This window comes from Lactuca saligna, chromosome 8 (assembly GCF_052625555.1).
Source record: "Lactuca saligna cultivar CGN05327 chromosome 8, ASM5262555v1, whole genome shotgun sequence".
Lineage (NCBI taxonomy): Eukaryota > Viridiplantae > Streptophyta > Magnoliopsida > Asterales > Asteraceae > Lactuca > Lactuca saligna.
The window spans coordinates 98,068,554-98,093,237 of record NC_136424.1 but is presented as its reverse complement, the minus strand read 5'-3'; the positions used below and the strand labels follow the sequence as shown (position 1 = coordinate 98,093,237).

Here is a 24,684-nt window from a genome sequence, read left to right as displayed (position 1 = left end):
AAAACTCCTTTATTTAATCATCAAATGTTAATTACATTTATCTATTATACGTTTCTAATACTATCTAATCTATACTAATATCATCCTTCAGCCCAATACTCCTAGCATGCTGCAAGTGCTTAACCCTACTCAGTCCCTTCGTAAGCGGATCTGCTGGGTTATCTTTTGATGATATCCTCTTTACCACGAGTTGTCCTTCTTCTACACGATGTCTAATGAAGTGATATTTTATGTCGATATGTCGAGATCTACCATGATCCCTCGGTTCCTTGGTCAAGGCAACCGCACCTTCGTTATCACAAAAAATCTCCATGGGCTCCTTTATGGCCGGTACAACTCCAAGATCACCAATGAAGTTCTTTAGCCATATTGCCTCCTTCGACGCTTCGCTCGCTGCGATGTACTCTGATTCGCACGTTGAATCAGCTACGGTTTCTTGCTTGGAACTCTTCCAAGTCACTGCTCCTCCATTTAGGGTAAAGACCCAGCCCGACTGCGAACGGTAGTTGTCCCTGTCGGTCTGAAAGATGGCGTCACTATACCCTCGCACCTTCAAGTCATCACTCCCTCCAAGGACTAAGAACCATTCTTTCATCCTCCGAAGGTACTTAAGTATGTTCTTCACCACAATCCAATGTGCTTTGCCAGGGTTCCCTTGATATCTGCTAACCATGCTCAAAGCGAAGGCTACGTCAGGGCGAGTACAAGTCATAGCGTACATGATTGAGCCAACTGCGGAAGCGTATGGTACTCGGCTCATTTCTGCTATCTCAGCTTTGGTACTCGGACTTTGAGTCTTACTCAACTTGGCATTTCCTTGTATCGGTAGTTCTCCCTTCTTTGAGTTTTCCATACTAAAACTTTTAGTACCTTCTCTAAGTAAGTATTCTGACTAAGTCCAATTAGTCTCTTACTTCTTTCTCTTACTATCCTTATTCCCAAAATGTAAGAAGCCTCTCCGAGGTCCTTCATAGCGAAGCACTTCCTGAGCCAGGGCTTAACCTCCTGCAGAGTCGGGATGTCGTTCCCTATGAGTAATATGTCATCGACATATAAAACGAGAAAGCTTACTATACTCCCACTGGCTTTGACATATACACAAGATTCGTCTTCGCTTCGTACAAATCCAAACTCTTTGACTTTCTCATCGAAGCAAAGATTCCATCTGCGAGACGCTTGCTTAAGTCCATAAATGGACTTCTCAAGCTTACACACTCTATTCGGATGCTTCGGATCCACAAACCCCTCTGGCTGAGCCATGTAAACATCCTCAGCCAACTTTCCATTAAGGAAAGCGGTCTTGACATCCATTTGCCAAATCTCATAATCATGAAATGCGGCAATTGCTAGCATCACTCTAATAGATTTAATCTTCGCAACTGGTGAGAAGGTCTCATCATAGTCAACTCCGGGAGTTTGAGTAAAGCCCTTCGCGACCAATCGCGCCTTATATGTGTGTACGTTCCCATCCATGTCGGTCTTCTTCTTGAAGATCCACTTGCACCCTACGGTCTTACGTTCGGGCACATAATCAACCAAATTCCAAACTTGGTTATCGTACATGGATTGGATCTCGCTATCCATCGCCTCTTTCCATTTCGTAGACTCCGGGCCTGCCATGGCTTCCTTATAGCTATTAGGTTCATCAAGATTTACTAGTGTACCATCACTAATATACGTGTCCCCTTCGGTAGTAATATGAAAACCATAAAACTGGGGATGAACTCTAACTCTATCGGAACGTCTAAGAGGTAAGGATTCGTCAATCGGTTCAACCGGAGTTTCCTCCTCGGGTTGAATGCCAGCGATAGAGGTTCCTTCATCTATCGACTCTTGAATCTCTTCAAGTTCGATTTCCCTCCCACTGTCTCCTTGGCTTATGAGTTCTCGCTCTCGGAAAACTCCTCTCCTCGCAACAAAGACAACATTGTCTTTCGGTCTATAGAAGAGATATCCAAAGGAATTTTGCGGGTAGCCGATGAAAATACATCGCTCACTTCGAGGCTCAAGCTTGTCGTGAGTATCTCGTCTTACGAAAGCCTCGCAACCCCAAACCTTGATATGTGCCAACGAGGGAGCTTTCCCTGTCCACATCTCGTGAGGTGTTTTGGCAACCTTCTTAGTTGGGACTCGGTTAAGGATATGGGCGGCAGTCTCTAAGGCATACCCCCAAAAGAAGATAGGTAGTGAAGCACGACTCATCATAGAGCGAACCATATCCAATAAGGTTCGATTACGCCTTTCTGCCACACCATTCAACTGCGGTGTCCTAGGAGGCGTCAATTGTGAAACTATTCCACACTCCTTGAGATAATCGTGGAATTCAAGACTTAGGTACTCTCCTCCTCGATCGGATCGAAGCATCTTGATTTTCCTGCCCAATTGATTCTCCACTTCATTCTTGAACTCTTTAAACTTTTCAAAAGTTTCTGACTTTTGCTTGATTAAGTAGATATACCCATATCTACTATAGTCATCGGTAAAAGTCACATAGAAGCGGTTCCCATCCTTCGTGGTTGATCTAAAGGGTCCACATACATCGGTATGTATTAGGTCCAATAGCCCCTCATCCCTTTCACAAGTACTCGTGAAGGGTGACTTAGTCATCTTTCCAAGTAAACAAGACTCGCATGTGTCATCTTCCCTAAGGTCGAATGACTCCAACACTCCATCCTTTTGGAGTTGTGCTATGCGTTTCTTGTTGACATGTCCAAGACGATAATGCCACAAGGATGCTTTATCCATACTAGTGGAAGAATCAATATTCAAAACATCATTTCCTAAGTTATCAACAATCATAACAGTTTCATATATTCCATTACATGGTATAGCTTCAAAGTAAAAGACACCATTTAGATAAGCCAAAATAGAACCATTCTCATTATTAAAAGAAAATCTAAATCCTTGTCTATATAAACCATGAAATGAAATGATGTTTCTAGCCATTTCTGGCGAATAGCAACAATTGTTCAAATCTAAAACTAAACTATTCCTAAGCACTAAAGAATACACGCCAATCTTGGTCACAGGCGACGATCTTCTGTTCCCCATGATTAGATTGATCCTTCCTTGCTCCACATCCCTACTTCTTTTTAGTCCCTGCACATTAGAACAAATGTGATAACCGCAACCGGTATCAAGAACCCAAGAAATAGCATGATTAGAATCGTTAGATTTGATTGTGTATATACCTGCGAAAGATGGCTTGATCTTTCCTTCCTTAATGGCTTGCAGGTAATCCGGGCAGCTTCTCTTCCAATGTCCTATCTTGTGGCAGTGGTGGCACTCTGCCTCCTTCGGGTTCGAGCAGGGCTTAGAGGGATCAACTTTGGTCCCACTAGAAGAGGAACCATCTCGGGCTTTCACCTTTCGATAGTTATTCGATGAAGCTTTCCTCTTCTTTCCCTTCCCTTGACCAATAACCAAGACAGGAGCAGCGGATGGATTGGGAGTTGATGCAACAGACTTGTCCTTGAAGTTGCTCTCAGCAACCCTCAAGAGACCTTAGAGTTTGCTTAGGGTGACCTCCTCTTTGTTCATGTGGTAGGTCATCCTAAATTGGTTGTACATCGGAGGCAAAGAGTGAAGCACCATGTCGATCGCCAAGTCTTCGCCGAAGTCAACATTTAACTTGCGAAGGCGGTCGACATACCTTTGCATCTTTTGCAGGTGCACGGTAAGAGATTCTCCATGACCCATCTTAGCGGAGATCATGTTAGTGAAAATCTCGTAACGCTCTTGTCTCGCGTTTTGGTGATATCTCTCCAACAAGTCTTGATGCATCTCGTATGGATACATGTCCTCGTAGGACTTTTGGAATTCGGAGTTCATGGTGGCGATCATGATGCAATGTACTTTCGTTGCATCTCGCTCATGAGTTTCAAAGGCGGTGATTTCGGCGGGAGTAGCAACTTCGGGGTTGATTTTCTCGAGCTTCTCATCGAGGACATACTCTTTATCCTCATAGCGAGCAATGGTGCGAATGTATCTTATCCATTCGCTAAAGTTCGTTCCATCGAAGGTGACCTTTTGGCAAAGGCTCATCAACGTGAAAGAACTAGCAGCAGCGTTGTTTGCGTTTGACATCTATAGAAAGGACAAAGATAAATTAGAACAAGAATCCCTAATTATCACCCAATAAGAAAAATTAGGGCTAGGATCCAACAATAACATTTACATACTAGAAAAGGGATGCCGTAATCCAATATGCAAATAAATTGAAGGTAAGTGAATGACGATTCACTAATTCTCCATTACAAAACTTAAACTATTAGTCCTAAGTGTTTTTGAGAATTCCTAGGTTCGGATGAGATTCATTGAACTATTCAATGGCATGTTTAAATCTCGATATGCCCCTCTTGTTTGTGACTGGGATGCCGAGGATCACAAAGCGGGTGTGAATTACCATGCAAATTCACATGGTGCCTTCATTGTAACGATCATCTATTCGATGTGCCGGTAAACCACACACGCTCCATCGAACTATGATAAACAATGAATCACCCTTTGCCACCTTCGCTTAGAGCCAATTAGTGTGCCGGTAAACCACACACGCTCCACTAACTTCTTAGCAAGGTGCAAAGTGTAATTTCATGGTATTGCATCAATTCACTTTTCCTAAAGTAACTAAGATTGGGAAAATTTTAAAAACGTGTAGTTACTTTGTGTTTCTTATTATACTTTTAATGAGAGGATGAGGTTGCCCTATCCTACCCGTTCGGCTAACGACCCTCCACCAATCAAGCAAGCGGTGGGTGTGAGTGTACACCCATTAAGCGCCATTTTATAGGCCGCAACCTTATACCCACCTTATAGATCGGCTTCGTGAATGAGGCCTACTAGCGGTAAGACTAGCATTTAGTTATACATGTATATATTATTCTAGTAATATCATATAAGTATAGGGTTGTATTTTAAAACCTTTTAAAATCTAGGGTTTGAAATTTAAGTTGTCTAAATTAAAACTTTTAATCACAAATATAAATTTCAAAACTTTAGGGTAGGTTTTAAACATTTAAAACATAGAGGATCAAATAACAAATAATTCCAATTAACAATTAATATCCTAATTATCTTTATTTGATTTATCTAAGACTTCTTTCAAGATAATTATCAAAATAATTAATCATTATCATATAAGGAAATTAAATATTTTATTAGATGATAAATATCTTTAATTAGATCAAGATAATAGTCATATTTATCAAAAAATCGGATTTAGATTGATCTAATATGATTAAGGTAAGTTTCCATAAGATAATTATGAAAAAATCCCGAATCTGGCCATTCCTGACGCCTGGACTCGCCGAGTCACAAGGGGACTCGCCGAGTCAGGCCTACTCGCCGAGTCCACCTTGGAACTCGCCGAGTCAGTGACTCATAAACCCAAAAATCGAATTTTGAAGGTTTGTTTCAGTTAATCAAGCAACAATTTAAAGAAAACCAAGCTAGGCTCTGATACCACTGATGGGTTTTAGCCATAAGAACTTTCCTATGTGCGCATGCAAAACCCTATTGCTCAGATCTAGGCTTTCTAATTAAACATGCTTTGAATCCAAGACTTCTAATAGTTAATTAGGTTAAATAACAATGATGAAACAGATCTAGAATCATACCTTTGAGTTCCTTGTTGATCTTGTTGTCTTGGAGCTTCTAGAGTCACAAATGTCACTCCTCTAATGGCTTACAAACACCAATAGCAAGCAAGATGATTTAGGAGAGAGGAGAGGGGAGGAATTCGGCCAGAGGTTCCTTGCTTTAGGTTGTGTGTCGAATTCCCTCACTCCTAGGGTCTATTTATACTTGTAGACTCCTTAAGGGTTACAACCTAAACCCTAATTGGATAATCTTCTCTTAAGGCTATCCAAATCCATTCCATAGATAACCCTATGGACGATTTTGGCTTATCCAAGCCCTAGAAATCGTCCATCCTATCTAGGATAAGGATTTATAGTCTAAAGTGTAACTATCAAACAATTGACAGTTTATACCCTCTTATTTAATTAATCTCTTTAAGTCACCAAATTAATACCAATTAATTTATGACTTATATTAATCAAATAGCCATATATTATTCCTTATAATATTTACTCTCTCTTAACAAATCATCCTTCAAGTTGCTATGGTGAAGGCAACCCAAAAGGACCATGCACAACCGGATATAGTTATATCCTTAGACACTATTCCAACACAAAGCTTCAAGAACACTCAAGGGAGGATTAGGGTTTCGTGGTGACTGTCCAAGGGTGAAATGGAGGCTGACCTTTGAGGCTTATCATTCTTTTTATAGTGGCATGCCCTAAAAGTTAAGGTTTCTGAACATTGGACGTACGTTGGGCGTATGCCAAAAACACCAATGACTTTATGACCTTATATGTTGGGCGTACCCCAGCCTTACGTTGGGTGTACTCACAAGCTCCCCACCTTGCGTGCATGGTCCTTCTTTGCCATCTTTCTCCCTTAAGGACGAATATTTCCAATAACTTCAAAGGGATATAACTCCTTCGTTCTGAGTTCGTTTCTGACGAACTTTACATCCACGAAAAAGTGGCGAGAAGCCCTATGCTTCTAGAAACACACCCCGCTCCAAACCTCTCAAATAAAAACTTCAAACCCCATAAAATACCAAAATGCCCCTGCCTGGGCCTCTGAAATCCAGAAACAAACATTTTCAAAATAGGGTGTTACAACTCTCACCCACTTAAACTAGACTTCGTCCTCAAAGTCTCTCCTTACAAACACCCATCTCCCAAACAACTGATCTGCGGAACGCAACCAATGATTCTATGCACAAAGCAACATTCCCAAGGCATTGAAAGCCAACTGAGTCCTTCATTCTGAAGAAGATGAACTTTTAACTTCTGCAAACCCCAAGCTACTATGCATACAGGACCTTCATGATAAACACTTCTTCCCGAACACAATGTTGCCTCTTTCCTTTTTTCCAAAGGAATGGGGACCTCCCAGGTCCAAACCTTTCTATCCACCATCCGAAATACCAGATCCCCTCCAGTTACTACCCAAGCTTAAACTCTCAGTTGCTCCCAGCGACCTCCGAAGAAACTTTGGCTAGCTAAACTGCTCTATCTACCTTGCTACTCTGACTCCCTAAGTCCTTGGATCCTCGATCCTCTATCTTGGCCCTACGGTTTCAACTCGGTCCCACCTACGCTGCTATAATCATACGGTCCTCGCCACGGGTCTCACCCAACTAAATCTCGGAGTGGCCTCTCCTATAGGTCTCACCTATCTTGGGCTATGCTGACCCCACTCCATCCTAAAACTCATCAACTACCCTCTCTATCAATCTTCATCATGCTAACTGGGAGATACGGGCCTCGCCCACACTTTGCTAACCAGGAGATACGGGCCCCCGCCCACACTCCTCTAACTAGCTGCTAACGAAATGATACGGCTACCACGTAGCCTTGCTACTCTTCCCGCTCCGTCTAGCTGCTGGAGATTGCTACTGCGACCCCATAGTCTTACATCCTGACATAACTTGCACCCTACCGAGAAAATCTCCCACCTGGTTCCCACCCATGTATCATCTACCACAAAAACCCGAACTCAATGTTGGGAAGTTTCCCAAACTCCCAACTCGCATGCTTCTCTACCCCAACAACCACTAGGGCTGCTTCTTTCCTAACAAAGTTGCGAACTCATCTAAATTTGCACTTATTCCTAATCCTGGTCTCTGGTATACTTCTCCCCCACTTCGATTCGACTAGATCCCTACAGCTCCTAGCTTGGGAAGGATTCCCAATCCTTCTCTCCATCTAAAGGGTTGATCCGCTAACATCCAACACCTACCACCGCTAACGCTCTAACCAACCAACACCAAATCTGAACCACACTTAAGGACTGATAGGACACTTTTCCGAACCCCACTCACACCTACTATAGTGACTACATCCCGAGAACTATCTCTAAAAAAAGGGGGTACTGCTATGAACTACCACCCGAAAATCCATGGTATGTAGATGGCATATGATCCGAACACGAACAGAAATAAAGTTCTAACATACATTCATTAACATAAATGTAGTACCATAACAATATGATCATGAATAAAAGTTGGCAGGAAAGAAAAACATTCATACCTGCAACTTCTGGTGCTGCTCGCGACTCCACTGTAGATAACTGGAAATCCCTGCTCCATACCACAGGTGCCTCTGCCCAGCCCTGACGGTCGTCGGTGATCCTCAAAGTCGCAGGGGCATGTGCCATCACCTGTCCTCCTGGAAGCAAACTCGGAGACTGGGCTTTCTTGCGGCCCCTATGATTGTAATGGAAACATATCAGGTCTGATCCCTGAGTAGTGGTAACAGTACAATCTGTTCTGAAATGACCGGTTCGGCCGCACTTGAAGCAGCCAAAATCACCCCCACCACCACCCATGCACGCACCCTCATGCGTCCTGCCACATTTTCCATAACGACACCGGCCTTGATAATCCCTCGATCTCACATCCGACCCCTTGGGTATCTTGCCTGAACCTCCTCCGGCTTCCTCTTCCTGAGGTGCTCCAGATCGATCTCCTTTTCCCTGACCCGAGTAATGATATCCTCCAGCGCCTTGCGGTTCGACCTGCTCATAAACTCCCTGATGTCACTCCTCAGCATCTCGTGATATCGGGCCTTCTTCATTTCCTCGTCTGTGACATACTGCGGAGCAAAAAGACCCCTCTCCCTGAACTTGGCAGTGATTTCCGCCACTGTCTCAGTAGTTTGCTGGAGATCCTGAAACTCCCGTGCTAACTGGTGCAAACTCACCCCTGAACCTAGCTGAGAAATTAGTCCATGTCATCGCGTCGAATGCGGCATCATCTCCAATAGTATGTCCAACATCCTCCCACCAGTCCTATGCTTTGTCCTTCAGAAGACAGGAAGTAAGTCGGACCTTGTCCCCCTCAGGGCACCAACTTGTATGGAAAGCGTTAGCGACATCAGCCAACCACCTGCTACTAGCAATGGGGTCCCTAGCCCCGGGATCATCCGGAGCTCCACAAGCTCTGAACTCTCGGAATGTCAGCGAACGTGCTCACATCATGGTCATCATCTCAATGCAGAAGGTCCCCAGCCTCTCATCCAAGATCTCCAGTATGCCCTCCTTGATCGTACCAAAGATCACAGGAGTCTGGGCTAGAATGTTGTGTGTAACCTTAGTTGATACAAACTCCCTCATCCGTTCCTCGAGCTTCTCGGTTCCTGAACCCGAACCTGATCCCTCTCTGATGCTTGATCTGCCCACCGGTCTCTCACACAACGTCACCATGCTAAAAACATGCCAAAACAATCATCAGAATACACATCACTATCGAGGGATCACTCACGCACTACAAGTTCCCTAGTTTTATCTTGGCCCTTCTTGAATCGAGTTCAGATCCTATGCTTTCGGTAGTATGGGCCCCTACTACCTTCCACATCTATCTGTACTTTCCTCAAGAATTGCCTCAACTACACCAAGTCCCTTTCACTGCTACTAAGACTACTCCCAACACTACTCTTATCCTAGGCTTGCCCTAGGGTAACTCCTAACCCGAACTCAGTCCTCAGTTACTAAAGGTAAATTCTTAATGCCAATTAGCCACTACCTAAATACCATCACATGTGATGAGGATCAGATAATCCTTCTAGTAAAGGACTCGTCCCTACAACGGTTAGACTCAGACGAGAGCTACGCAATAGGGCCAAATCCAGCACTCTGAGATTATTCCACCCTGATCACATGTGACTTCACGTATTCACCTAATGGCCAACTCCCATCACTTAGAGTCCCACAAAGCACAAAGTAAGTAGCATTCAGACAAAAGGGAAAAATTCTAACCACATAATCCAATCATATTGTTTTATCCCCTACTCGAGAATCTGTACTAGCATGCAACTCATAAAGCTCATACACATAACAAGAACATAAGGCATCCTTCCTAGATCCTTATTCCTAATATAGCATGCAGTTCTAAATCCCATATCATATCATAACAAATATGTATGGGTAATTTGGGAGAACATACTTGAGCTCGGCTGATTTCATGCACCACACCCTTTTTCTCTTTTCAAAGTTTTTTTTCTCAAAATTTCTTTTCGCTCAACATTTGATTTTTCCTTTTGAAAATTTCTATATCAATTCCTTAGTTTGAGTTCAGACACACCCGAAAGTGTGTTCGAATCCCTCAAACCAAGGCTCTGATACCAACTTGTAACATCCCAAAAATCATGACCAAAAATTTCGTTTTAAAATCATCAATCAACCATAATCAAGTCATACATAAATCCTTATATTAAATCAAGTAGCATTTCAAACATATTTATTTTATCAGAGTGAAAATATCCCAAGCTAAAACTTCTTGGTATGTGTCATGCGATCATCCCGAGCTCTTTCCTCCGCTACCGGAAGTACCTGAAACCAAAACTGAAACCCGTAAGCATGAAGCTTAGTGATCTCCCCAACCTACCACATACCATACATAATCACATACTGCAAACACTAGGCCTAGCCCACTACATCGGGCCCAGCCCGGCATCGGAAGAATTCGGTATCAGGCCCTACCTGGCAATGAGCCCCGGTCGGTATACAGATATGTTTCTACCAGGCCCCTCCTGTCTTTGGTCCCTGCCCGCTACTCACATACAACAATAACATATAAACATGCTAACACAAACAACTATACTATAACTTCTAGTCTCAATGCCTCGCCTATCTTGGGCCTCACCCCTATTCTTCTACTAATGAGATGAGGAACCCCGTCCACACTCAGCTAGTGATGAGATACGGGCCCCCGCGCACACTCATCCCCCTACCAGGCACATACAAGTATCACAAAGACAACGAGTATAACTACACATACACTACTGCCACGGGTACCACCCGACATCGAACCGTAACTCGGAAACATACATATAAACCTTCCTCGGGCCTCGCCCAGCATCAGATCTAAATTCGGTATTCACTAGCATACATAAAAAGGCCAGAATTGGTGCCTTAGACCCGTTCCTACTGGATAAAAATCATCTCGCAAAGTTGACTGAAGAATCTTGCGAATACCCCTTACTGCTAGCTAGCAGATCCCCGAACTGCTAATCCCTCGACTCCCCGAGCTATCAATACCAAAATATCACTTAGTCCAATTCAATAACCCTTCATAGGGTAGAATGACCATTCTACCCCTAAGCCAACCTGATCCATAACTAAGGCCCAATACGATGTAAGCTTCCTAAGCCTAATAGTGGCCCACTAATGGCCCAATTTGCTAAATCGGGACCAATCCCTCTAATAGGCCTTACCCTAAGCCCAAACATTTCCTTGACCCATATTATCTGACTTCTGATGGCCCACTAAGACCCAAGAACCCAAGGCATGGCCCAAACCGAGGCCCAAAGATGCAAAGCCCAAACTGACAAATTACGTGGGGCGTACATTCCCGTACGCTAAGCGTACTAGCCATTAGTGTGTACGTTGGGCGTACCTGTATGTACGCTCAGCGTACTCCCCCCTTTAAGTTACTTTCCCAATATGTTCTTAATACTCTACTCCAGAAGCTACTAACACAGATCCAAGTGCTTTTTGACGTCTTAATCCATAAAGTCGACCACTTGGTGGCTTGCAACCCACCAAAAGAGCCCAAACTTGAAATGTAACAACATACTTCCATGGAAATGGCTAGATCTCATGCATGAACCCATTAAGACATTCAAGATGGATACTTTACTGCTTATGGAACCCTTTTAGCTCTAAGGGTGGCAACCCTAAGCTCAAACACGAGTTTTCATCATAAAGGTCCATTCTATGGACTAAAAGAGTCCACAAACTCTTCCTAAAAGAGATCTATGAGAACAATTATCAAGCTCGGAACTTTATAACTTGAAAGGGTCTGGAAAGAGGCAAAAGTCCCAGATCTACAACTCCTCCTCTGATCTATTACCTTGCTTTGCTCCTTCCTTGCTTGAAGAATCGTTTTATAAAACCAAAATTCTCACTAATGGCCACCAAAGCTTCAAGAATACTCAAGGGAGGATTAGGGTTTCGTGGTGACTGTCCAAGGGTGAAATGGAGGCTGACCTTTGAGGCTTATCATTCTTTTTATAATGGCATGCCCTAAAAGTTACACTGGACGTACAATGGGCGTACGCCAAAAACACTCGCGACTTTATGAACTTATACATTGGGCGTACCCCAGCCTTACGTTGGGCGTACTCACGCGCTCACCACCTTGCATGCATGGTCCTTCTTTTCCATCTTTCTCCCTTAAGGACCAATATTTCCAATAGCTTCAAAGTGTTATAACTCCTTCGTTTTGAGTCCGTTTCTGACGAAATTTACATCCACGAAAAGGTGGGGAGAAGCCCTACGCTTCTAGCAACACACCCCGGATCCAAACCTCTCGAATAAAAACCTCAAAACCTAAAAAAGACCAAAATGCCCCTAGCATGGGCCTCTGAAATCCATAAACAAACATTTTCTAAACAGGGTGTTACAAACATAGTGTGCCTGCTTGGAGCATGGGATAACTATTGTTTTAGTTCAAATATTGAGTTGATTTTTCAAAACATTATACAATGAATAATGAGTAATCAATATGGTGATTAAATAAAAGGTGTTTTATTTACGCCCACAAGTTTTGGGGCAATATAGGATTAATATTATTCTTGTGTTTCACTTTGCATGTTTTGACTTCCAGAATAATAAGATTATTCAAACTATCCACAGTCGATCATACTTTGGAAGTAGGTATGAAAGAAGGTTGTCATGAGTTGGCTTGTATGATTGTCTAAGGTGTAAGGAATATCAATAGGTTTGCTACACCATTCATGAGTACTTATGAAATAAGATTTGAGTGTTGGATTCAACCCGCGCTCACTTGAATCACTTCATGGAATTTATCACGAGTGACCGTGAGACAATAATATCATATAAATCTTCAAAACTGGATATATGGGTTGTTGACTATGAGTTGGTTGTACATTGATAGTACGAAAACGTATCGGTAACTCGATGTTATAAAACGTGTTGTTGTGTATAATTCAATGAATAGTTAGTACAAGCATATGAGTCGAAGTTTATTTGTTCCCTTTTATCCTAAGAGGATTAAAAGCGATATCTCGGACCCCTACACGATTTTGTTTTGACTTATGCGTCGGGCCCGGTCAGACTTAAATTGATGTGTTCAGTTATGTTCTATGTCAGACAAATCAGAAATCAGGAAAAAAATGTCGGACAATAAGTATAACATTATTCCATGTATTTTTTCGGCTGATATCTTGAGAACAGAGGATTATATGACCCCTTATCTAAAGGACACGTCACTGACTAGGTCAAAGTTCGACAAAGGCTTTTGAAAGCTTACGATTGCTAAGTTGGATCCTGAAGTACATTAGCAGTAATGGTTATTAGACTTATCCAAGTGGGAGAATATTGGATTTGGTGTCTGAGTCCATAACTGTAATTGGTATGTACTTGACCCGATTGTAGCATGGTCCTTTTAGGTTGCCTTCACCGGTGCAACTTGATAGGATGGATTATTGAGAATAAGGTTATTTATGGTTTATTAATATATTACAAGTATATTAATATGGAATTATTTAATTAGTATTGATCAAGAATTAATTTATCAATTTTTTGATCAAAAGAGACTAATTAAATAGATAGGGATTGATTATCTAAATCAATCATTCTTGTAGTGTGGGCTTATGATCCATGATTATAGGCTAAACTAATCCATGGATAGTCCATGGAGGTTAAACCCATGGAGCATGAGAACGTGGAAATTCATAGGTTATTAGGGTTTACCAACACTATAAATAGAACCCTGGCATGTCCAACACTATAAATAGAACCCTCCATAGACCAAAATCGGTGGCCTCTTCTCTTTGAGATAAATAGATTATTCTCTTAATCCATCCTCTTGCATATGGTGTTTGTGAACCATTAGAAGCATCACACTTGAGGTGCTCAAGATTTCAAAGGTCAAGAATTACAAGTCCTTCTAAAAGGTAAGTCATCTAACTAGTTGTATTGTTCATTTGACAATTTGTATGCTAGTTAGGACAATGCTTTGGAAAAATGATAATGCATGTATAATTAGAGAAAACATAGATCCAAAGAATTTAGGATTGCATGTGCACTTAGGAAGTGTTATAGTTCTCAAAACCCAACAACACTCTCCCTTGGGCCTATAGTATCAACTAAATCGCTCGGGTATCTTGGCCTTTAGCACAAAGCAGGACTACCTCAACCCAACCACAATAGGTCAACATATGCAACTAATAACAATAACCATCAAGTACGAGTAATCATATAGATCTGCCAATTTAACAAACACTACAACATAGCAACATCCTATACACAAGCATACATATCACAATCTAGTGGGTCGTTATTGGTGCCTTCAACCCACAAGTACAATGAGAAAACTCACCTCAATAAAAACTAAATTAACAATCAAGGAAATGACTGGCCCACGAAAGGTCTAGGCTCATAATTAAATTGCCTTTGGGTAAAAGACCATTTTTCCCTTCCAATACTAAGTCTAAAAGTGAACGGTCAACCCTTAGTTGACTTGCGCCCTGTGTAACTAATATACGCCATGCGTAACTAGATTACGCCCTATGTAATACCCCTGATCCCAGAAACTTCTATTAAGATCTTAATCAACAAGCCAAACCCCCAACTCCAAGATTTGATCTCGATGAACATCTTAATGGATAAAGTCTCTGACTTTATCCCTTTTCATGGTCACAAAGAGCACAAAACCAATACCTAGATCCATAAAGTTATCTATTACTCAAGAACTCATGCATGGATGGATGAGAGTGTCCAATCTCTTATTTTTATGACTCTATATCCTCAAAAACATCAGAAGGATGCATTCAATGGTTTGGAGTAACCCATTCTCACAAGGACCAAGATTATGGGACAAAAAGCATAAAACCCTAGAACTAATTAGATCTAACAAAAGGAACATCAAGATGCAAGTTTTATACCTTCTGGAAATTGGTGATGAAGTGCAAAGTCTGGATCTACAAAGCTTGGAGCTCACACTTGCTTCTCCAATGGACTCTTTCTTCAGGAATGCACCCAAAAATCACACTAATGCTTCCACAACTTACAATTAGTGGCTAGGGTTTCAAAGGAATGATTTGAGGTGATGGATGCTAGTAATGGGAAGGGTTCCAAGAAGATAGAGCCCTTGAATAGAGCCCAAAGCCTTAGAATTAGGGTTTTGGTCAGCAGCAGTTACGCCATGTGTAGCCCATTAGAAATGCAATTCACATTCAACAACCTATGCCCTACGTAGCTTGACTATTCCCTGTGTAAGGAAAACCCCCAAGCTTCCAATTTAACATCAAAAAACCATAACTTCTTCTTTTCAACTCCATTTTCGGCGTTCTTTATATGCACGGAAAGGTATCGAAGAGCCCCACATTCTTATATAGTTATTTTTGACTAAAAAAATATCGAACTAAAATCCTTAATCCATGCAAGAAGCCCGATATATCACCTGCCTAATTTTACCCTTTGCTTCAAGGCACTAATTGATGGCTTTAATCACTTGATCCAACATTACCAATATCTGAAAATGGCTTAAACCCTATTCCCTTGAATCCCAATACCATCACTTGATCAAATTCCAACTCGACGTCTCGAAATTAGAACATCACTAAAACCAGTTGTTACACAAGGAATAGACAAACACTAGGTTAGAAAGTTATACCGAGGAATGGACCCCTGATATTGATCTCTGATGCCTAACTTAGATTCCATTTTAGAGTGATGAAGTAAAATTGCTAGGAATTTCTTACCCTTTAGGAAGGATCGAGCTTCTTTTCATAGTTGGGCTTTTGTCTGGTTCATAATATTTCCATTTGGGTCTTCCTTTAGCCCCAAGGTCACAAGGGTAGGACTTATTAATAAAATAAGTTTGCCTTTTCCGTGTTTCCTGAGATGTTACTTTGTATGCTTTATACGAAAGATCTGTTTTATAAGATGTATGCGGCATGTATGTCATGGTGAGGTGAATACCGACCCGCGTCTTTCATGGGTTGTAACCTTTCTTTAGATCATAGCGCCCGGCCGGCCTGCTTCTATATGGGACGGTGCCCATACCCTATTATGTATTACACTAATATGAAAATCCAATATTCAAGATGTTTTCATTTAAGCATGAGTTTGGTTTTATTTTCGTAATATTTAGGTTAATCATGGATTACACTAAAATAAGAGAGGAATGTTGGTAATGTGTCATCAAACCATTTGGTATAATCAAAGATTAATTTGAGACTAGATGTGTTCAACTTTAGGTATAATGTAATTTTGGAGGTGAATGTGCGTTCAAATAAGTTTAAATGATCTCAAGAACGTAAGGTCAATGGGAGCCGTCCTTGCGAGGTGCAAGATAGCACCCCTACCCGAAACTAGATCTTATGCAACGGATATATGTGTTAGGTAGTTCCCGACAAAACAACCAACACAACAATTTTTCGCTCCAAATTCTTAACCAAAAATAGCTACTATTTTCTTTTTGTATTCAAGATTTTGATTGTTACGCTTGCATAAACAATATTCTTTTAAAATTACTCTACAAAATTTTATGTTTCAAAGAACATCAAACAAATTAAGGTATTTTGTGTTTGAATTTTGGATTTTGCCTAAAATCCATATTGTATTTCTCTCTTAGGTTTCTAAATTTTGAAAAGTGTTTCACACACGATCCTTAAAGTTGTTATTGATATTATGTCCAATTTTCTAACACAAGATCCTTAAATAACAAAGCTGTTATTGATATTATGTCCAATTTTCTAAGATTATGGTGCTACATCATTCAACGACTGAAACCTACAAACAATGTTTATCATTCTAAAAAAATAGTTTAAAATACTATCAAGTATCATCTAACAACATAAAGGCCGGTTTCAATAGCAAAATAATTAACGATATGATAATTTTGGCAACGTTGGATCTTTTTATAAAGAAAGATGCTACGAATTCCGTTTTATTTTATTTTTAGATAGAATCAAATCTTCTTTTTAATTAGATAAACATTACTCAAAAGATCACCAATAAAAATAACATTGTGAAAATAAAATATATATATGAAAAAAAATCCCAACCATATGCCGTATCGGATGGCCGGCATTTTTGCTAACTTGTTTTTATTTTTATTCTCTTAACTAATTATTTTTTATTTTATTTGTTTTTAGTTAGATTAAGTAATCAATATTCATAGTTTATGAAGAGATTCTAAGGGTGATTAGTAAACTCAAAGTCAAAGTAACAAATATTGATGAAGACTCCGGTCAACTTTTGCCTTCTCATAGAATATAAATAAGGATAAATATGTCACTTTCAACATTATTAACATTTCCATTTTTTTACGAGAAAGTTCAGTCGATTCTGAAAAAAAAATTACCTTATAACTCCTTTGGTTAAAAATCATTAGTTTACTAATAACGTTTTAAAAGTTGATCTTTTATATTTTGTATTTTTTCGGTTTAAATCTTTTTTTGTTTGTTTGTTTAAAAAGAATCTTGTATTTTTTCATTTTTTCTGAAAAAAAAAAAAAAAAAAAAAAAAAAAAAAAAAAATCAACATTATAAATGCTTCCAAATAAACCTTCAATTTTTTTTTAGATTTTTTCGAAAAAAAACTCTCACATTTTACAATTTCTTTTTGAAAAAAAAAAAGAATAAAAGGGTCAAATCATAAAAAAATTAAAAAATATAAAAAAAAAAATTCAAATAAAAACAAATTTTAGATTTAATCTAAAAAAGCACAAAATATAAAGTCTTTTATTAAATTAACCATTTTAAAATCTATAATATTAATTTAGGGATTATGTATTTGAAGAAAATAACTTGAAAATTTTGTTTTTAGCAAAAAAAAAACACTTGGTTCGGAATCAAGAAAAAACATTTTTGCTAACAAAAAAATACATTTCGGACTAACATTCCAGATTTCAGATTGAAATTTCGGATTAAAGAAAATACTGAAATTTCAAAAATAAGTTTGAAATCCGATTAACAATTTTCCGAATTTCGAGTTAAAAATCGTTTTTGACATAAATCTAACAAAAGGTAAACAAACATAGTAATGTACCTATATATGATCATAGTGCATAAAATCAAACATTTTATTGAAAAATGATGACACTAAACACTTCAAAATTGACATTTCGAACATAAGGGGATTTTTTTTTTTTTTAAAAGTAAACTACACGAATGGTCCCTATGGTTTTTGGGATAATTTGTGCGTTTGGTCCCTAATTTGTTTTTTTAACTCGGGAGGTCTCTACTGTTTGTTTTTGTTACGTGTTTGGTCCCTATTATTTGTTTTTGTTACATGTTTGGTCTCTGTCTTACCTAAAAAGATAGTATTTAAATAGAGAAAAATTGTGGGGTGGTATTGAGGCTATGTTTATTTAAATAAATTAAAAAATTAATGGCAAAATAGTCTTTTTAAGTAAAACAGAGACCAAATGCGTAACAAAAAACAAACAGTAAGGACCTTCCGATTTAAAAAAATAAGTTAGGGACCAAACACGTAAATTACCCTAAACCATAGGGACCACTTATGTGATTTACTCTATTAAAAAAATCCAAAAAAACCAAAAACCAAAAAAATAACTTCCAAATTTGAAAATCAAATCTGGAATGGAGCATTCTTAAAAAAAATAATAATAAAAAATTTTAAAAATAAAAAATCTTTGGAATATAAGTAGTAGTCTGAAATGATGCATTTGGAAGATAATGATTATTTTTTAAAAAGTAAAAAATTTAAAAAAAACAAAAAACAAATTGTTATTTTCTTTGAAAAGTTCATTTATATGGGTTAGATTGGGGATGAGCTTTAGAATCGCTGGAATATGAACCAGACCGGATTTAATAACAAGGCTTTGTTATCGGTTATCCACTTTTAGAAAAGTTGGTCCCCGTGCAGTTCTACAAAACTCGGTTAAAAAACCAAAACCAAAGCGAAATTTGTCTCACTTTTTAAAATGTGTATAACTTACATATATAAAGTCGGAATTACTTGATTTTTTCCACTATGTAATTTGGTATTTGTACTTTATTTTAGATTGTACTGACACATATTTTGGTTAATATTGAATCAGCTACGTGTCCCGGAAGACAGCATATCAATGTTGCCGTATTGCGTATTTTCTGTTTCAATACTTATTTTTTTTAACTCACTCTCATATGAAATCGGAATTACATGTTTTATGGTTAAAACTTGGTCATTTGAATTTTATTAAACTTAGTTTTTCAATTTGTGGTGGTTTAAAATGCTTGATTTCGTTTTTAAAATGTATTGCTATTATTGGTTTAATTTTGGTAGTGCATTGTTATTCATGGTTCCAAACCCGGTTATGTTATAAAAAATCACTAAAACCAATTCTAATTATAGACTTGGAATTTTTTACATTTAAATTAATATCGATTTTCATTTACAATATTTAGTCGTGAAAGCACAAGTGATGTGACTGTGAACAAGAAGAGGGAAACCAATTTTATTAAAAACATTATTATTTTTAATATATGTTTTTTAATCAACCACGTCATCTGTCATGTAAAGGAGGAAAGCGAAACAACCGAAAATCAGTACAATAATATTGCTCTAGATTCAAAAAACTATCACTGAAATACGCAAAATGATACAAATATCACCCAAAATGAAGGGTAAAAACTAAAATTTCCCAAAGGAAAAGGACTAATAAAATGAAATATCTTTTTCTCCCATACCTTTCTTCACAATTTACTGAAATGTGTTCCATAACTGTTGGTTGACTATTAACTCAAAAACCTCAAATGTTTCCCAAATATACCCTCCCTTCAACCCAGAAAGAATCCAAGTTTAGAGTGAATATTCTCATTTGTTGGGTCCTTACGAATCTTTGTGTAGATAATAAGCTTTACAACAATGTGAAAAGTGGTTGGACAAATCCAAACCAAACCAAACCAAAGAATCAGAACGAGAATCAAGAATCAAGAATCAAGAATCTCTCTCTCATGATGATGATGATGATGATGTGTAGTTTGAGAAAAGATCTATCATGGTTTCTAGAGTCTCTGGTGTGAATTTTCTTGCAAATAAGTAACATGGCCGATTCATCCCGTTCCATAGGCATGGCATGATCATGGTTTCCTTCTGCATGCATCGATCAAAGAGATGTATGTGATTAGGTTCTATGATTAAAGAAGAGTCACCATGACTATGAGGGGTATAAAAGTAATTACAGAGGTACGTACCCTTTCTTCGCTTGTAACATGAACACTTTCGGTGATGGACTGCAAGAAATGAAAACAATGCAATTGTTATATGTTTTATCAAAGGATTTTGAATCGGTTGGTATTTTATCAAGGAATGGAATTTGTCAAAACTCAAAAAGAATTGGAATCCAAAAGAAGCATAATTTGTCATGTGTTTTTGGTTGACAGAAAAAAGAATGGAATTCAACAACTTCTTTTATTTAGGGCAAGTTACCAAAAAAAAAAAAACATTATGTTTTAGGTAGTTTTCCGGTTTAACCATTAACACTTTATTTTTTCCAATCAAAACCCATAAAAGTTTCATACATTTTTCCAAATTAACCATTTTGACCTCTTATATCAAAGTCAAAATGTCTAAGTTGGAAAAATGTTTTAGACTTATATGGTTTGATTGAAAAAAAAAAAAAAAAGTATAAGAGGTTAAGCCGCAAAATTACACAAAATATAATGGTTTTTCTCTAATTTTCATTTCATCATATATACCAAGGGTATTTTAGTCTTTTAATAAAAAAAATTCCAAATTGAATTCTTCCACCCTTCCTTAAGAATGGTGTAATTCATCAGACATATTTTGAAACAGAACTGAATTCCATCCATTTGGCAACCAAACACACTACATAGAATGGAATCACGAATTCCAATTCCAATTCCAATTCCATCAAAAGTCTAACTGTGGAACATACCGTAAGATTTTTTAGGAGCTGTTCAGAAACATCCTTCTCCCCATAAGATTTTGGATGCCATTTTCCTTCTGACCAATCAACATGTGTCACTGACCAATTTGCAATTCCATTCGGATCATGCATCTGAACGTTTTATTTAAAAAAAAATCATAAATTTTATGAAACCCATGAAAAGAAGGTCACGAGGGGTAAAAATGGAATTTGCAAATGTTCTCACATGGAAAAAGGTTGGCAAGTAGTGTTCATCAGAATAGCAATTCCGTTGTCCATCCATGCCAGGCTGTAAGACAAAAGAAAAAACATAAATGAAGCAAAAATTAAATAAATAATAATCTTGAAAAAAATAAAAATACACCCACCCTGCAATAATCTCTGAACTTTGCATAATAAAGATAATCAGCCATGATTATAACTGCATGTTGTCTCTTCATTGTAAACCACTGCACAAAATTTAACATTAAAAAAATTCTATAAAAAGAAAAATTAATCTGCCTACCCGTTTTTTAATGATTTTATCAATTTGAAATATATTATAGCATATGTTATTTCAGTCTTGTAATGTGTGACACATCTAAAGATTTATAAATCTATAGATCTAGAAACACATTTAAAGATTTATAAAATACCTGAGCACCCTTTCTAAAATATTTCTTCTCAACTTCAGGTAACATATGTTCAGAGTACCTTCCACTTCCATGTGGGCCAGGGTCCTCAAAACTGGAAAGAACATGTAAAAATGTGATTAAGAATTAACGTTTTTTTTAAAGAATAAATTTAACTATAGTTTCTAATGTAAATTTTATAAGTGTTGTACATACCTGTCAATGAAGCTGATATTTGTGTACATGAGATAATTGTACACATAGTCAAAATCACGCAGAGGTACACAGCTGAAATATAAAAAAGAAAAAATATATATATCAATAACAAAAATCAAAAACCAAGAAAAATGAGCAAATAAGGGAGAGATTGTGACCTATCAGAAAGTAAAACAAAGTGTTGATTATCAGGATCCTTCAATGCATTTGCTAAAAGTCGTTTTTCTGCATCAACCATTGAAATTTTCCCCCAATCTACCTGTCCAAGACATTAATATGATAATTAAGTTCATGTTGTAATCACTATCAAATAAAAGTTATAAATAAAAATAAAAAACAAACCGAGCCACTGCGAATTTCTTTATTGATGAAATAACGACTGGTGTGAACTGGTTTTTCTTTGGATGCGTGAACATGGATTGAAAATCTACCTTCATGGCCCTACATATATTTAAAAAAAAAAAAAAAAAAAAGTGTCACTAGATGACATATATGCATATGATGACCAAATGTGTTATATGTTATAAATGATGTTTAAAGAATAATTAAGAAAATGACATCACACATGGGGAAATGGAAGGAGAAATAAATGAGGGGAAATTTGTAAAAAGTTAGGACTTAATGGGAAAAGCCTCATAGCCTTCACTTTTTGAATTAAGCCATTCTTTTTTTCATTAGGTCAATTAGAACAACCATATATATAGGCTAAAAGATTTTGTAATGTCCCCATTATGTCCTTTAAGTGTAAAAGAAACAACACCTTAGTGTTTGTTTTGACGAATGGAATTGAATGAGTTATCACATTCCGATGTTCCATTCCTTACCGAATTCCATTCCTTTCCCCAATTCCATCGCACGAAATATGATCTTACAATTCAAAACGGGAAAAGAATTTTAAATGTATTACATTACATACCTGAAAAAATCTGTCCCACAACTTCTCAAAAGGCAATGATCCAGGGCTCAAGAACATAAAAGCAATCTTGGGATTTTTGGAATGAATTGGAGGGGCATTCAAAATGCTACTAATTACCACACGAGAAGCTATTTCATCATCACTAAATTCTCTTATAGGAGGAGGAAGCCAACTAGAAAACGTCTCACAACCAGAAGAAGAGAAGATATAACAGGCACTAGAAGTTTGAGGTGGATAAATATAAGCAACAACTAAAAACATGCAAACCAATGAAATCAATACAAGTATCCATGTTGGTTTTTTTAATTGGTGACCACGATGACGTGGCGGAGGCAAGATCTGCATGTCTTTCATGCCTAAACGCCACGCCTTTGCTAACTTCATTTAAATTCTATGCATCACACGATTATGTCCACAAAGATTTGACCCTTTTTGACAATGGTCAATAAGCTCAAAGATTTAAAGAAAAAGCCCACCAATTGACTTCAAGATCAAGATTTATATATGAACCTGAAAACAAGAAAATTAGCATTGTCAAATCTGTCAATCTTGAAAACAACAAATTTGAGATTAGAACAACAACAATACAAAGATCCCAATAGAGGAAACCAAAGCTGACACAATTACGAAAAGTATAGATAATGACATATACTACTTACAATACTCGTATACTAAATCTTTAGAATGGATCTCTAAAAATTGCTTCTAAATTCTTGATCCTCGATCTTGAAAAACATGAATCAGATTGAACTAACAAATTCAGACTGGTTTAGAGTGTTGTATTATTAAATTTATGTTAGCTCAATTGGGTATTTGGATATACACACTTTTAACATATCATTCCTTTGAAGCATAAGGTTCAAGAAGATCCTTGAAGCAACAGGAATCTATAAAACGGCAATTCGAGAATTAAAGATAAATGAATACAAAAGAAGATGAAGTGGATCAAAGGGGTAGATGCCTTCGCAACCTAAAAAAGCAAAGCTTATAGAAGGTACAAACTATAAAAGATGGAAGTCAGACCTACCCTTTCTAAGTCAACGAGACCAAATCCAACTCCCAACACAGACATGCGTACATAAACACGAAACATTCATGTCTTCGAATCCCTAATTCCCACACGCAATATACATGTGTTTGTTTGCACACACACATATATGTATATATAAACCAATGTAACACCTGGGTTGAAGCATTGAGCGATAACCCAGAAAAAAAGATCAAATCTTTATGCGAATTTGAAACCTCATTGACCAATGACTATTCAAACGTTTCAAGATGAAATCTAACTAAAATAAATCGGAATTAAAACTCCCAAGAAATTGGGGATTATTCAAAAATCACGTTAAATCAAAAGATACCTGATTCACGCGATATTTTATCTGAATCGACTGTTTCTTTCAAAGTAATCTTCAATGAGAAAAGATCGCTCAATGGACTCTAAGATCTGAAAACAAGTCGAAGAAGAGGGATATCTGTAATTTCGCAAGATGGGTGTGTGTATATATATAATTGGATCAACTTGTGGAATGGGGGGTAAGTCGATTCGTCCCTCTTCTCTCTCTGTCGATATAAAATGTATCTGTATGATTGCTGCTGCGTGTTTTAATAGAGAGTCCAAGCACAATAATATTTCAGCCGGCGATTTTTGGGACAATGGGTTTGGGTCATGTTTGTTCTCTACAAGTTGAAGATAAATACTAGTAATTAATTAACAAGTAAAAAAAAGATTAATCACCCTTCGGAATTTTGACCAAATTGCATTCGATTATGGGTTGCTAAGTCAGATACATGACTTGTCAAAATTCAAGATTCAACGCTTGTTCTTTTCCAATTATTTGATTTAATATTGCTTCATGCATTCAAGTTGTAAGTTTTGCAATTTGAAAGAAACATTCTTAAGGGGCTGTCAACGTTGAAAGAGTCCCGAGTTGCTTCTTTTTAAGTTCTATATTTAGGGTCTTTGGGATGTTGGAAAATTATCCATCAATATAGCCTTTGGA

At 37.8% G+C, this 24,684-nt stretch overlaps 1 protein-coding gene across 1 annotated transcript; it reads right to left on the bottom strand.

The window, feature by feature from the left end:
* Nucleotides 1-19,705: 19,705 nt before the first annotated feature.
* On the bottom strand, nucleotides 19,706-24,350 carry LOC145010588 (glycosyltransferase BC10-like). Its single transcript, XM_078969111.1, has 11 exons — nucleotides 24,043-24,350; nucleotides 22,682-23,191; nucleotides 22,108-22,206; nucleotides 21,924-22,024; nucleotides 21,766-21,837; nucleotides 21,574-21,664; nucleotides 21,307-21,387; nucleotides 21,165-21,227; nucleotides 20,948-21,070; nucleotides 20,244-20,282; nucleotides 19,706-20,142 (listed from the first exon to the last, which is right to left on the bottom strand). The coding sequence occupies exons 2-11, from the start codon at nucleotides 23,063-23,065 to the stop codon at nucleotides 20,002-20,004; spliced, it is 1,194 nt and encodes a 397-aa protein (XP_078825237.1). The 5' UTR covers nucleotides 23,066-23,191; nucleotides 24,043-24,350; the 3' UTR covers nucleotides 19,706-20,001.
* Between the last annotated feature and the right edge of the window lie 334 nt (nucleotides 24,351-24,684).